This window comes from Marmota monax, unplaced genomic scaffold (genome assembly GCF_021218885.2).
Source record: "Marmota monax isolate L192 unplaced genomic scaffold, Marmota_monax_Labrador192_F-V1.1 WCK01_AAM20220418_F8-fsc00161, whole genome shotgun sequence".
NCBI lineage: Eukaryota > Metazoa > Chordata > Mammalia > Rodentia > Sciuridae > Marmota > Marmota monax.
Window position 1 is genome coordinate 2,390,779 of NW_026693511.1, and position 12,559 is coordinate 2,403,337.

The following is a 12,559-nucleotide window of genomic DNA, read 5'->3' on the forward strand; positions in this document are numbered from 1 at the left end:
TCACAGGGCTGTCAGGAACTAAACTGAGTCAATGCACATGAAGTTCTCAGATAACAGCACCTGTCACCATCCTCATCCCCACCACTTCCATTCCCATCACTACCACCACCATCATCACCATGTCCACCATCCCCATCACCACCATTATAATCATAAACATCATCTCCATCTCCCCCATAACCATCTTCTCCACCATCATCACCACCTCCACCATCACTACCTACCACTCTCACGGCTTTGAGGGCTTCCAAATGAAAGCAACTTTGCCAGACTTGGCCCTCGCTAGATGTGTTAAGAAAGCTGTGCTTTAAAAACACACAGGGGCAGCAGTGGATCTGTCTTGCTTATTGTTGAATCTCAGAAACTTCCCTGCTGCCTGCCCTGGAGAAAGTGTAAAGGAAAGGCATAAGGCAGGCTTTAGTAACTTGATGGTACATAGGAACCAACTGCTTGGGCTTCTGGCTCTTGGCCCAGCTGTATTGACAAGCCAATGCTACCTTTGTGGAAAGTCTGACAGCTTGTTTCAATCCTGGTGTCCTGAGTTTAAGCCTCTGCACAACCATCAAGAAAATGCTACTCTCTGCAGATGTATAGATAGCTTAGTGTATGTACTGGGTGCTCAATAATTGTCTGAGCCAGCTATTTTCCTATTGTTCAATACTAGTCATCAGTGCATCCTCAGCCCTAGATTTTGATTTGTTCTTTTCAAAATTCCGTGAACAACCCTCAGCAGGAAGCCTGTGCCTCTGAAGGCACCATGAGGTTTGAGTGGCTATCTTGGTCTGGGCTGAACACATGGTAAGAGAAACCTAGATGCCCAGCCCAGAGGGAGGAACAAGCAGCTATCCTAGTACACATGGGATGTCAGGGCTTCCTGAAATGAACTATGGGGATCTCCATGTTCCTATTCCCGAGGCTTCTGTCTAAGTCTTGTGCCCCAAATTCTCCTGGTTCACCTGCTCAGACTTCATGCACAACACAACTCTCAAGGCTCTGGCCACATCATCCCTCCAGTCTGGTCCTCTACATGCAGTAAAGTAGAGGATCCAGAATGCAGTGCAGTGTCTCTCAAAACACCTGTCCTACTGCGACCCCAGTCAGCAGGGCGGCTGGTGGCCTGTAAGAGCAACTGAACAGAGGAGGAACCACAGCTATCCTTGCATACCTGAGGCACATCTCTCAAACTGTGTAGAATTCTTTCTCATATATGTCACCTGAGCTCCCTCTACAGAATGAAGACATCTCTATTCCTACTCAGTGCTGGGAAATGTCAGTGCGGAATTCACATTCATATCTCACACTCATAGTGGAACTGCAACTGGGACCTCTCTCCTATACCCCTAGGTCATCAGCAAGTGTTGGTCCCGTCTATTTTTACACCCTATACTAGCACTCTTTTTGTCACGTTCAATATTAACTGAGATTTCTATAGTGCTGTTTTAAACAGGTCACATGCATCAAACCACCAATTGTCAGAGGCAGGGGCTATGAGGATTCCTCACTTCTGCTGTAGCTGAGGAAGGGTTCTGGGACAGGGCTAAGGTTTGGGAGCTATTGGGCATTGGGGGAGCCGGCACCTCAGGACTGTCCTCTGCACACAGACCCAACCTTCTGCTCTGAGGGTCTTGGGCCCCAGCCTTGCACTCAGCATGTGCCACCGCCACCACCCACACTTCCACACCCACCCAGACCAGCTGCAGTGGCCTTGTCGAGATGATGGACACTCTTGCCCAAATGTGATTTCCCAGCTGCTGCGAACTTAATCACCAGCCTCACTGGCAGCTCCTTCCGGTTTCTATGCAAAGGAACTGCCAATTAGGTTACAATTAATTTCTTTCCTAGGGCAAATAATGACTAGAAAAGGACTGACCACCCAAGTGGCCTGCCAATGACCCGGGGCAGGTCACCAGACCCCCTTGGCTCCAGGGCTTTCTGTGGTGCTCCTTGACCCCCGTCAACTGCATTGTACACCAGCCTCAATAAAACAGGGATAAGACATCACCGGCTGTGACCCTGGTGCTTCCAAACTGGGCAGCTGTTGTCCATGCACCCAGCAGGAAACCATGACTCAGAGCATGTCCACATGCTAATTTAAACAAACCAGTCACCCTACATATCTCAAAGCTCCTCAAGCCAGAGTTGGTCCTGAGCATTTTTACACCTCATCCTCAGTACCCTTTTTGTCATGCTCGATGTTAACCAAGATTTCTACAGGGTTGTTTTAAACATGTCACATGCATCAAACCACCAACTGTCCGAGGTAGGGGCTATTAGGATTCCTGTCCCACAGAGGAGTAATCTGAGGCAGAGAAAGGTTAAGTACCTTGCCCAAGGACACAGAGTGAGCTAGCACTTAAGCTAGAGTTTAGCCCAGGCTCTTCTGCTCAGTGACAGCTGTACACACAGAAAAGCCAGGGTCCTGAGACCTGGGACTCCAGGTCACTTGCCTGAGGTCCCAGACCAAAAAATGCCACCAGAGTAGCCATTGTAAATAACCTTCCCTCAGCCTCCTCAAAAATGCAGGTGCCTCAAGAACCTCCTTGTACAAACTGACTCTTTAATATTTCAGTGAAATGGGGTGAAGGCCCAGGAAGGTGAGACCAGGAAGAAGTTTGCTTAGGCAGTGCCTGCCCACTAGGGTCAGGCAAATAATGGCCACTTGTGTGGAGGGAGCAACTTCCAGGCACCCATTCAGTGCTAGAGGTCTCACATGCCCATCCACACTGAACAGAAGAGAACTGAGCATGGAGGGGTTATTCCCTCCACCCTCACTAGGTTCTGTTGTTACCAAACGCTTGGGAAGGTGGATATTCAAAGTTTGGTATACAGGCCCTCCTGCTTTTAAACTTGAGCAGAGTTATACAAAACTTGCACCTTGGGGAAGTAGGGGAGGGGGAGAATGGGGAAGGATAGTCCTTGGGGGCACCGTATCCATAAGAGGAACCTTGCAAAGTGACTGGGTCAAGTGAGTCTTCCTGTGCCAGCAGCCAACTTGGAAGACTGGGCCCTGCTGCAGTTCTCAGGAGGTGGCTGGAAGGCCAGCCCTATGATTCAGATGTGTCCTCCTCATCATGGGCTAAAACAATAGCAGCCACAGCCTTCAGGAGGGAGGCCACCTCAGTGTCTAGAGCAGAAGCAGGTGTCTCTCTGGAGAGGAAGGCACAAAGAAGGCCCCAGTGTCTGCTCTAGTAGGAGGATGGAGAAAAGGAAGCTGGGGAACCTTTGAGAGATCAGGTTCTGGCCCTACCAGTGCCGGGGGCTAGACAACCTGGGATCCTGGAGGCACCATGGCACACCAGTGCTGGGGGCATATCACCGGCATCTGGGCCCTGTGATTAAGCTTCTGGGTATGAAGATCTTGAAGGCTTCAACTTCAGGAATAAAAGGGAACCCCGCCCCAGGACCTGAGTGGTCATGCAGAGAAGGGGATGAAGAGAGTTGTGTTACAAGTCCTTAACTGATACCCCAGATGTGACAACTCATCTCTCTCTCTGACTCTCAGTTTCCCCATCTGCAAAATGAGAGTGTTGCACTGAAAGTTAAGGCTTCCCTCAGCTCAAGTTCTGCCCCTCTTTGAGTCCCTGTGAAGTTTGTGCAGGAACATTCATGGAATAAGCCTCCTGACCAAAGGCTGAGAGGCAGGATGGTGGGTGTGAGGGAAATTGGGGCAGGCTCTGATCTATGGGGATGGGGCCGCTTGGGGTTGAGGGACATGGCACCAGAACAGGATTAGGACCACAAGTGTTCTCCTAGGACTCTGACAATAAGACACAGCATGAGCCCAGATCCAAAGAAGAGATTTCAACATGATATGAAGAGTAGAAACACAGGGGTGGTGTGGGCCCAAGCCCACATTCTTCACTACTTGTGTGTGGCTCAGCTCAGTGCTCAGCCTCTCTGACTACATCTCCAGCTGTGAATGGGGACAGAACCTCTTCCTGGAAGCCCCATTAGGGCAGGCTGGACACAGAGCACCTGCCAAGGGAGACCAGTTCTCCACCAACTGCAGTCCCCTGCACCAAATCAGACTGCTGGGGCCCATAAAAGCCTCCTCCCATTCCTTGGTCAAGGCCTTCCCATCCCCATGCTGGCCTCCAGACTAGGGATGTAGAAGAGGAGGCCACTGCCTCTGTGTGCACTGCCGTCTCTGGAATAGGGCTCCAGGGCTAGGAGCATGACATCACAGCTACAATTACGGTAATCAATTTATATCGGATCTGCCTGGTTATTTTTAGAGTCTGGATAGAGGCTGAGTGAGAGAGGGCAGCCCTGGGCTCCTATGTAGTCTGCCTTGTTGGGTGGGGGTGGAGGCTGCTGATTCCTGGCACTTTCCCATTTCTCTGTCCTTTATTGGGAGGTTCCAGGGCATTGGCTTCTCCTGCACTAGCTGTGACACCATTCCTTCCAGTACCTTTGTGCTTCAAGTGGCCTTAGAGTCCAGGTCTTCTGAGAACCTCACACTCCCAGGGGGCAATGGTGAATCGATGCCCACAGGAGGACATCAGGTGACCCCTTATGATGAGGGACCTGAGGCTCAGGCACTGACTGAGATGCCGTACTTGGTGAAACCAGACCAAAGTAAACCATATTACAAGCCACTCAATTAAAAAATGGCCAAAGGACTTGAACAGATACTTCTTCAAAGATACACAACTGACCAATAAACACATGGAAAGATCCTGGACATCACTAGTAAGTAGGGAAGTGCAAACCAAAACCACCAAGAGATTCCACTTTGTACCTACTTTATGTTAGGATTAAACTCAATCAATCAATCAAACCAACAAACAAACTGAATAGCAAAAATTAACAAGTGTTGGTGAGGGTGTGGACAAATTGTAAACTTTTGCATATGGGTGGTAGGAATGTAAAATGATCCTGCCACTGTGGAGAACGGTTTATATTTCCTCAAAAACCAAAATGTAGGTGGGACATAGCAATTATACTTTTTTTTTTTTTTTGTACTGGGGATTGGAGGGACACTTAACCACTGAGCTACATCCCCAGCTCTTTGTATTTTTTGAGACAGAGTCTCACTAAGTTGCTTAGGGCCTCACTAAATTACTGAGGCTGGCTTTGAATTTGTGATCCTTCTGCCTCAGCCTCCTGAGCTGCTGAGATTACAGGCATGAACCACCACCACTGTGCCTGGTGGCGATTTCACTCTTAGAACTGAAAACAGCGTCTCAAATACTTGTACATCAATGTTCACAGCAACATTGTTCATAAAGTCAAAAGGTGGAAAACGCCCGAATGTGCATCAACAGATGAACAGATACATAAAAGTGGTATATCCATATAACGGAATATTATTCACCCTTAAAAAGGAATAACATCCTGGCATGTGCTACAAAGTAGATGAACTTTGAAAACAAGATTGCTGAGTTATGCCAGGTGCAAGGTCTGTTTACATGAAATATCCAGAATAGGCAAATCCACAGACAGAATGCAGACTGGTGGTTGCCAGGGCAGGGGGAAGGAAAACAGGAACAGTAATAGAGTTCCTTTTGGAGTGATGGAAATGTGTTGGAACCAAAAAAAAAAAGGTGATGCCCATACAACACTGAATGTGCCAAGTGTTACTATACTGTTCATTGAGAAACAGTTACATGAATCATACCAAATAAATAAATAAATAAAATTGTAATAATCTGCCACCTCTTCCCACCTCCAGCTTCTGTGACCAGCCCTCCTGTGTTGACCAGAACAATGTTCAGAGAGGCCTACATGGAAAAGCCTGTGAATAGACTGAAAGTATGGAGACACCCAAGGAATGTGCATGGGATGCAACCTGTGTTCTCCGTACCACCAGCCTCCCCTGCAGTAAGAAGGGCCCTGTGATGGAATTTTGACTTGTGGAACAAAGCAAAATGACACAGTCTCCTTTAGGTCTGGTGCCTCAAAACTCTGTAGAATGGGTGGGTCCAAAGGCTCAGAGGTAGAAAAAAAATTTTTTTTTCTTCCCCTCTCTGGAACTCAAAGGTAAGACTTTTCTGGAATCACAAAGGCACACATGGGAAATTGGAATCAGTTTTGCTGAACCTTGTCCAGTCTCTCCTACCTCTTGCTCCAGGGTCTTCCTACTTCTTAGATATATCCTGGGCACCCTGGGCTTTGCAAAACCCAGACATTAGCACTTCATGTTACAGAGGATCTAAGGCCCAGACCACAGTGAGGTGCAGCAGCCACCACCCCAAACTGGGAGAGGAACTTGTGTTACTCAGGACTTGAGATGCAGGGCCATAGACATCTCCCTTAAATAGGTCCCAGAACTAAATGGCCTGTTGGCTGCAGAGCCCCAGGCCCAGCCCCACTGGGTATCAGTGAGGTCAAGGAGAAAAGTCTATACCAGCCAGACCCCCGTGTGAGCACTCACTGTCCTGGTGCACCGGTGACTCTTCTGTGTTAGTGCTCATGGTGCTGTACTTTGTGGAGCCACCCATGAAGCAAATGCAAATAGAAGTGTTTGCTCAGGGCTGGCCACCTGCTTTCCTCAGGGTCCAGGTGGTGCCTGAACAACCACCTTCAAGGTCCCATCAGTGTCATCTACTCCGCAGCTAGGCTTCTAGGGGGAAGAACAGCTTCTAGGGGGAAGAACCAGCTTCATCAGGGGAAGAACAGAAGTACCTTGCTGTCTCCTCTTGTCCTTCCCTGCACTGTACATGGTCTCACGTGGACAGCTCAGGGATTCACTGGCTTTATACCTGTCAGTCTTCAGGGGGTATAACAATCAAGCAGTTAGAAGCCAGAGCTTGAAAGAGGCCTAGGCTGGCTCAGAACCTGTTTATGGTCTCAGAGCTCAGGGAAGGTAGATGGTGGGGGGACTGGGTAGAAGTAAGGAGGAAGACTCAGTCCACAGGGACTCCCCAGTACTCTAGGGCCTCAATCAGGAGACAGCCTTATTCTCCACGGTTCACAGAGGGGCACTGAAGCCTTGCTTTAGGAGGCACAGTCTCTGTTGCCCCTAAAATCTACACCCAGGGTTGTTACTGTGGGACGGGGGAAGGAAGAAGCAGACTCTGAGAAGTCTGTAAACTTTTAATCCCTTCCAGCCCAACCAGATTCAGTGCCTAAGAGAGCAGTACCAAGTCATAGCTTCTAGAGAGACCTGTGAACTTGACCTCTGAGTCAGTCACACTGACTCCACAGATTCCCTGGGACTGAAGCATCCCCATACTACAGAACACAGAGAATAGCCCTTGCAGACCCTGGAAGAAAGAAGGTCCCCCATGCCAGCATCTCGCCTGTGGTTCCACCCCTCATTCTCATGCCAACTTTGCCTTGCTGCCTGTTGTAGACCTCTATGTGAAATCTCTCTCTCTCTCTCTCTCTCTCTCTCACACACACACACACACACACACACTATTTACTTTACATTTCTCTTCATGAAAAGCAACAACATATCAACTCAAGGGGCCCTTCTGCTGGTCTCCCCAAATGCATCCACAGCAGTAGAAAAGCCCTGAGCACAGTGTACTTCCTCTTTGGGGGGAATTCATCTGCTGATCATTGTTACATTATTGTTACTATTAAGTCACTTGCACAAGAAAACAATTGTGGAAATGAGAAAGAGGAGGAGAGCACAGCAGAAATGGAAAAGAAGGAGGCCTAAACTGAGATCTTCAGACTGATAGGACCTGGAGGGAAGGAAAGTACAGCCCCGGCACCAGGAGGAATCCTCCTCCATCCCCTCAGGAACGGGAATTCTACAGTGCAAGCATGGCCACTTGCCCAAGGATGGAAGGAAGTGCCACATGAGGGGAGAGGTGGATTGCCTCTTCAACTCTGCCCTTGCTTCCTGGGTACCAATTGGGTGCTTTCTTCTCCCAGTCTGTCCCCAGTCTTCTACACCCCTAAAGCCTACTCCTCTTGTCCTTCTATCCCTCTCCTCAGCATAGCAGCTCTATCAGATGCTTGGTGCCCAGGCAGATGAGGGGTGCAAGGACCACATTCTGGGTATCCTGGCCACATGGCTGTACCACATTAGTATATAGATATTTTCCTGTCATGCCCAAAGCACATATTGTCTTTCTCTGGGCTGGCTCTTATAGGACCATGCCTGGTACTGATTCCCAGTTAAACAGACCCTGACATCAAAGAAAGCAATACCCCTTTAAGAACTCTGCTGAGATCCAGAGGGGGCCCTGCTTAGGTGTGTGAGCACAGTGTCACATGTCACACTGAGATCTGGGCCAGGCTGTCCCCAGGGTACCCAGAGCCCTGAAGAGTGGGTGATTAGGTGCAGAGTCACTTCTTCTCCTAGGACCCCTCCTCAGCTCCACCCTGGTACCCACCACCAATGGCCTGAGAAAGGGCTTGCTGAAAGGTAGAGGACTAGGGGTGGAAGAATCCCTCTGTGCTCTCCATGGGCTCCAGAGTCCATAGACTGGGGCACCCTCAGTTTCCTCATCTGTGAAATGGGAAAATAAAACCAAAGCCCTTGTAGGGTGTCAGGAAAATAAAGTGAGCTAATAAACTGGCAGTATGATGACAAGGACCAGCATGCTGTGAGCCCCCAATAGAGAGTCTGTTGCTGGCATCATCCTTCCCCAGTGAAGGCAAGAGGACCTAGAGGATCCTCTATTAAGCTGCAGAGAAAGGAAGGCCCCAGGGGAAGTGGTGGCTTCCGGGCCTCCCATCCCTTTGGCACCCCGGGCTCCCATTTCAACAGATACCATAATTTAAATTAGTTTTCTCCTCCCCTGGCTAAAAGGCCATTAGCGCCCCATTATGTGAATGCTTCCCATTTTCTTCACACCACCAAGGAAACAGTGATTTACTTAGCTAGTCCCTAAAGCAATTCTACAGAATAAAGGCAATTTAGTGAATGGACTCAATAAACTTTCCCATTTGCTATCTGCTTTCAGGCTCCGCCCTCATGAACCCACCAGCTGGCCTAGTCCAGAGTGAGGGGTGCAGGCAGCTCCTTGAGACCAGAGGGGCTCAGTGGCTGGGATGGGGGAGGTAGGTCATGGCTCAGATAAACCCAGTAAGGCAGGACAAGTCTTCATTGGCCAAAGACAGGGGAGGATGTAAAGGAAAAAATGAAATAAAGCTGTGTCCCTGGGTGCTCACTCTGAAGGATCCAAGAAGTCAGGAAGATGAGGGGCAAGACACTTGCTGAGAAGCTGTGGGAGGGCAGAAGTGGGTTAGCTTGGGACATGCAGAGGGAGCCCCAGATGCCAGGACTCATGTCCTTTTCCATGCAATGGATGGAGCTGTAGCTGTGCTGAGCATTGAAAAGCCCAAAACTTCAAATAACTTTTAGAGGGAGGTTCCTCAACTCTAGTTCCAGGAAAACTGGGGATGATGGGTAGTGTCCAAGTATATGAGGGGTTTAGGGGTGTGTGTCTTTAGGTGTACATATGAGATCCTAGTACATAAGAGTAGGTAGAGAGGGGCTGGGTCTCCAGGGGTACCTGCTTGAGGGTGGGGGTGTAAGGAGCAAGGCCACAATGTGTGAGAGTACATGTCTACAAATCTCATGAGCATGTCTTCCTTAGAAAGGGTGCAGTGTGACTTGGTGAGGACCATAAGTGAGTGTGAATGTAAGCTAAGGAAGGCCCATCACCTCTAAAGACCCAGCCCATTTCCTGAGCAACCGGCAGGGCCATTAGACCATTGCTTCCACAAGAGGGCGATGGAGGCCAAGCTGCTCCCCATCTGTGTGTGCCCAGTGAGCCCCGGGGGCTCCCTAGTAGCAGCCTAGAGCAGCTCCAAGAGAGCAAAGCTCCACAGCCCCACAGCTGCTGCTTCTGATTAAGAGCCCTTGAAGACCTCTCCAAAGGATCCAATTGTCTCCTCTTGGATGCAGGGCTGCCATTCCACCCCCAGTGCTGCTAATCCTGGTTTCTTGATCATCCCAGGGGAGGTGGTAGGTGACAGGGACTTATGTTCCTTGGATTGGGGAGGATGACTGTGATTACCTAGCTCAAGTGTCAGGTTTCTTGGCACAGAAGGCTACCTGCCATCCCACAAGTGCCACAGGCCAGACCCACCCCACCCCTGCCTGGTCCCTAAGGACTTGGTAGACACCCAGCTAAGGCTGGAAGGGCATGGGGAGGTTGCCCAGCACATGAGCTTCCCACAACTAACCACACACCCACATTGCAAAATTGCAACCCAAAGTCACAGGATAGCTTTAGAACTCGGGTGTTAACTTTTGTGTTTACTTTTGTCCTGTGCACAGCCTCCTGCCTGCCTCCCCCTTGCTGACTGTGACCCCACAGTCCCAAACCTAGAAACAGACTCCCCATTTCCATTCTTCCCCAATGAAAGGAACGGGCTTCTCCCCTGCCTTCTCTTTCTACCATGCACCCATTCTGCCCCAGTCTCTGTTGTGCTGAGGAACCAGAACCACAAATGAAACCTTGGGAAGGTCTGTGAATATAAAGTCTGTGAAGGACCTGAGGATAGAGGCAGGGTGACTGGACTTCGGTTTCCAAAGCCTCCTTTTGTAAGGAGTGGGGGAGGGTAGCCGGGGCTCTTTCCCTCTCCTAGGAAAACTTGATGCTTGGTGCCTATGTTAAGTACTCTAGGAGAGGGTCAAGTTAGGACGAGTTTGAGGGACTCTAAAATGTGCAGCCAAGACAGTCGGTCAATAGTTCTTCAGCCTTGTTGTTCATTATGTCTGAGGTTGGCAGTGGGGGCAGTGACCAACATTTCCAAGGCCACACCTAATACTGGGATCCTACAGCGCATATACCACAAGATGGTCGGAAGCGCTCTGAGCCGTCCTATAGCTCAAAAACCGCCCCTCTAGGTAAAGTCTAGGCCAGCGGTACAGGAGTCTGTTGGTTGCCGGGTAGGGCTAGGGCCACCGAGGGCCCTCAGGGGGAAGACAACCCAGAAACCATAGGCTTTTAGGATTTTAAAGACGCGGGCAACAAAAATACAAGAGAAAAGCAATCTTCTATGAAAGAGCCTCTGCTCCACTCAGCCAGCTGGGACAACAGAGCTGGAGGAGAATGCACGGAAGTGAAGCGCGAAAAGAAAACCAGGACAGTGATCTTCTGCAGAAATAGAACTCCCTGCGCAGGTCGCAGGCATCTTGTGGCTACCTGACCCATTAGCTCCTGTCTGTGCCCAAAATGCCTGAATGGTCCGTCCGCTTTGCTCCAAGACGTAGCTGCGGCTGGAGGCAAAACCAGCCTAAGACGCACGGCTGCTGCTTGGGCTCTGGACACCGACCCCTCGCCGACCCGCCCGCGTCCCGCTCTCCCCGCCAAGACCCGCCCAGCACTGAGCCCGCGGCGCTCTGCCCGCCTCCGGCCATCGCCACCTCACTCCCAGTTGAGGCCGACCGACCAGCCACCGTGCAACCTGCTGCCCATTGCCCGCCGCCAACAAACGCGGTTCTGAAAGCGTCCCCTCCGCCGCTCAGCGCTCAGCGCTAACTTCAGCCCAGCCGCCGAGGACGCCAGCCAGGACTCACCTTCGCCTAGCAGCGGCAGCAGCAGCAACAGCCGCAGCCCCGCGGCGCCGGACGTCGCCTTCGCCATCGCCGGTGCGCTCAGGGGCCGCGACTGGAGAGTGGCGGGTCTTGGCGGTGAGGTGCGGCGCTCAACCCGGCCGCCCCATGCCAGCCCGTGAAACAGCGGGCACAGTGGACACTGCGGGCGCGGTGCGTCGGGGCGGGACCCTGGGCGCGGACTCCGGGGCGCTCTCGGCTGCTGCGCTCTGGGCTCCGCTCCCAGGACTGAGGCAAGGCTGTCGCCGGCTGAGCCCAAGCAGCGGGCAGGGGCGGGGCGGCGCGCGGGTGGTGGTGGGGGGAGCGGGCCGGGCGGGGCCAGGGTGCGGGTTAGGGGCGGGGCTCCGGGTATAGTTGGGGTCAGTGCGGGGTGCAGGCGGGGCACCGGTAGGAGTCGGATATGGGACGTGCTGTGCAGCCCTGGCCCGGCGCCTGGGAGAACCGGGTGCTTGCGGAATGGGGTGCGGTGCGGGTCGCCTATCCGTCGCCTGGATCCACGAACATGCACACATACATCCACTTTCTCATCCTGTCTGCCTGCTTGTGGTCCTTGAGTTTCGCCGTTTCTGGCCGCCCAGAGAAGGCAGAGAAGCCACGTGGGAATGCAGGGTCTGGCTGACTGGCTGCCGGTGCGCCCAAACAGTCTTAGAGCTTAGGCCAGAGCCCTTCTCGCAGGCTCCGGGCTTGGAGCGCATCCTCCGCCATTTCTCAGACGAGGGATGCGCGGTGCGAGCTTGGCCTCTTCTGGGACCAGATGCATAAGGAGTGGAGGAAACCGGGAGAGAAAGGAGGGCGGGAGAGTAGTCTTCTAGTTTACAATATCTTCTGGTGGAAAGAGTGGGGGTCCCCTAGGTCTAGTTTGTGAACCCTAGGTCTGATCTAACCAATGGGACCAGGAAACTGCCTCAGGCACACCTTTCAAAGAGATCTGACACTGGTAGCCTAATGGGATGCTTGGTGGGTGCCCTGCCCTCCTCTAAATAGAACAACTCTGAGGATGTAGGACAGACAGAGTAGGAAAGTGGGTATCAGGAGCCCAGAATTGAGTTCCCCTCCTCAATGAAATGTTGCCCATAGATTTACAGAGGA

The 12,559-nt window shown here is 51.5% G+C and overlaps 1 protein-coding gene across 2 annotated transcripts in view; it reads right to left on the reverse strand.

Moving 5' to 3' along the window:
• Positions 1-11,698, reverse strand: part of Ret (ret proto-oncogene) — a 53,106-nt gene extending 41,408 nt beyond the window's left edge. Inside the window, exon 1 of one of the 2 annotated variants that reach the window (XM_046458443.2) lies at positions 11,435-11,698. In XM_046458443.2, coding sequence (XP_046314399.1) covers positions 11,435-11,501 — 67 coding nt within the window. In that variant the 5' untranslated portion in view covers positions 11,502-11,698. The remainder of the gene's footprint in view (positions 1-11,434) is intronic. The other variant, XM_046458442.2, reaches the window with a different exon arrangement.
• Between the last annotated feature and the right edge of the window lie 861 nt (positions 11,699-12,559).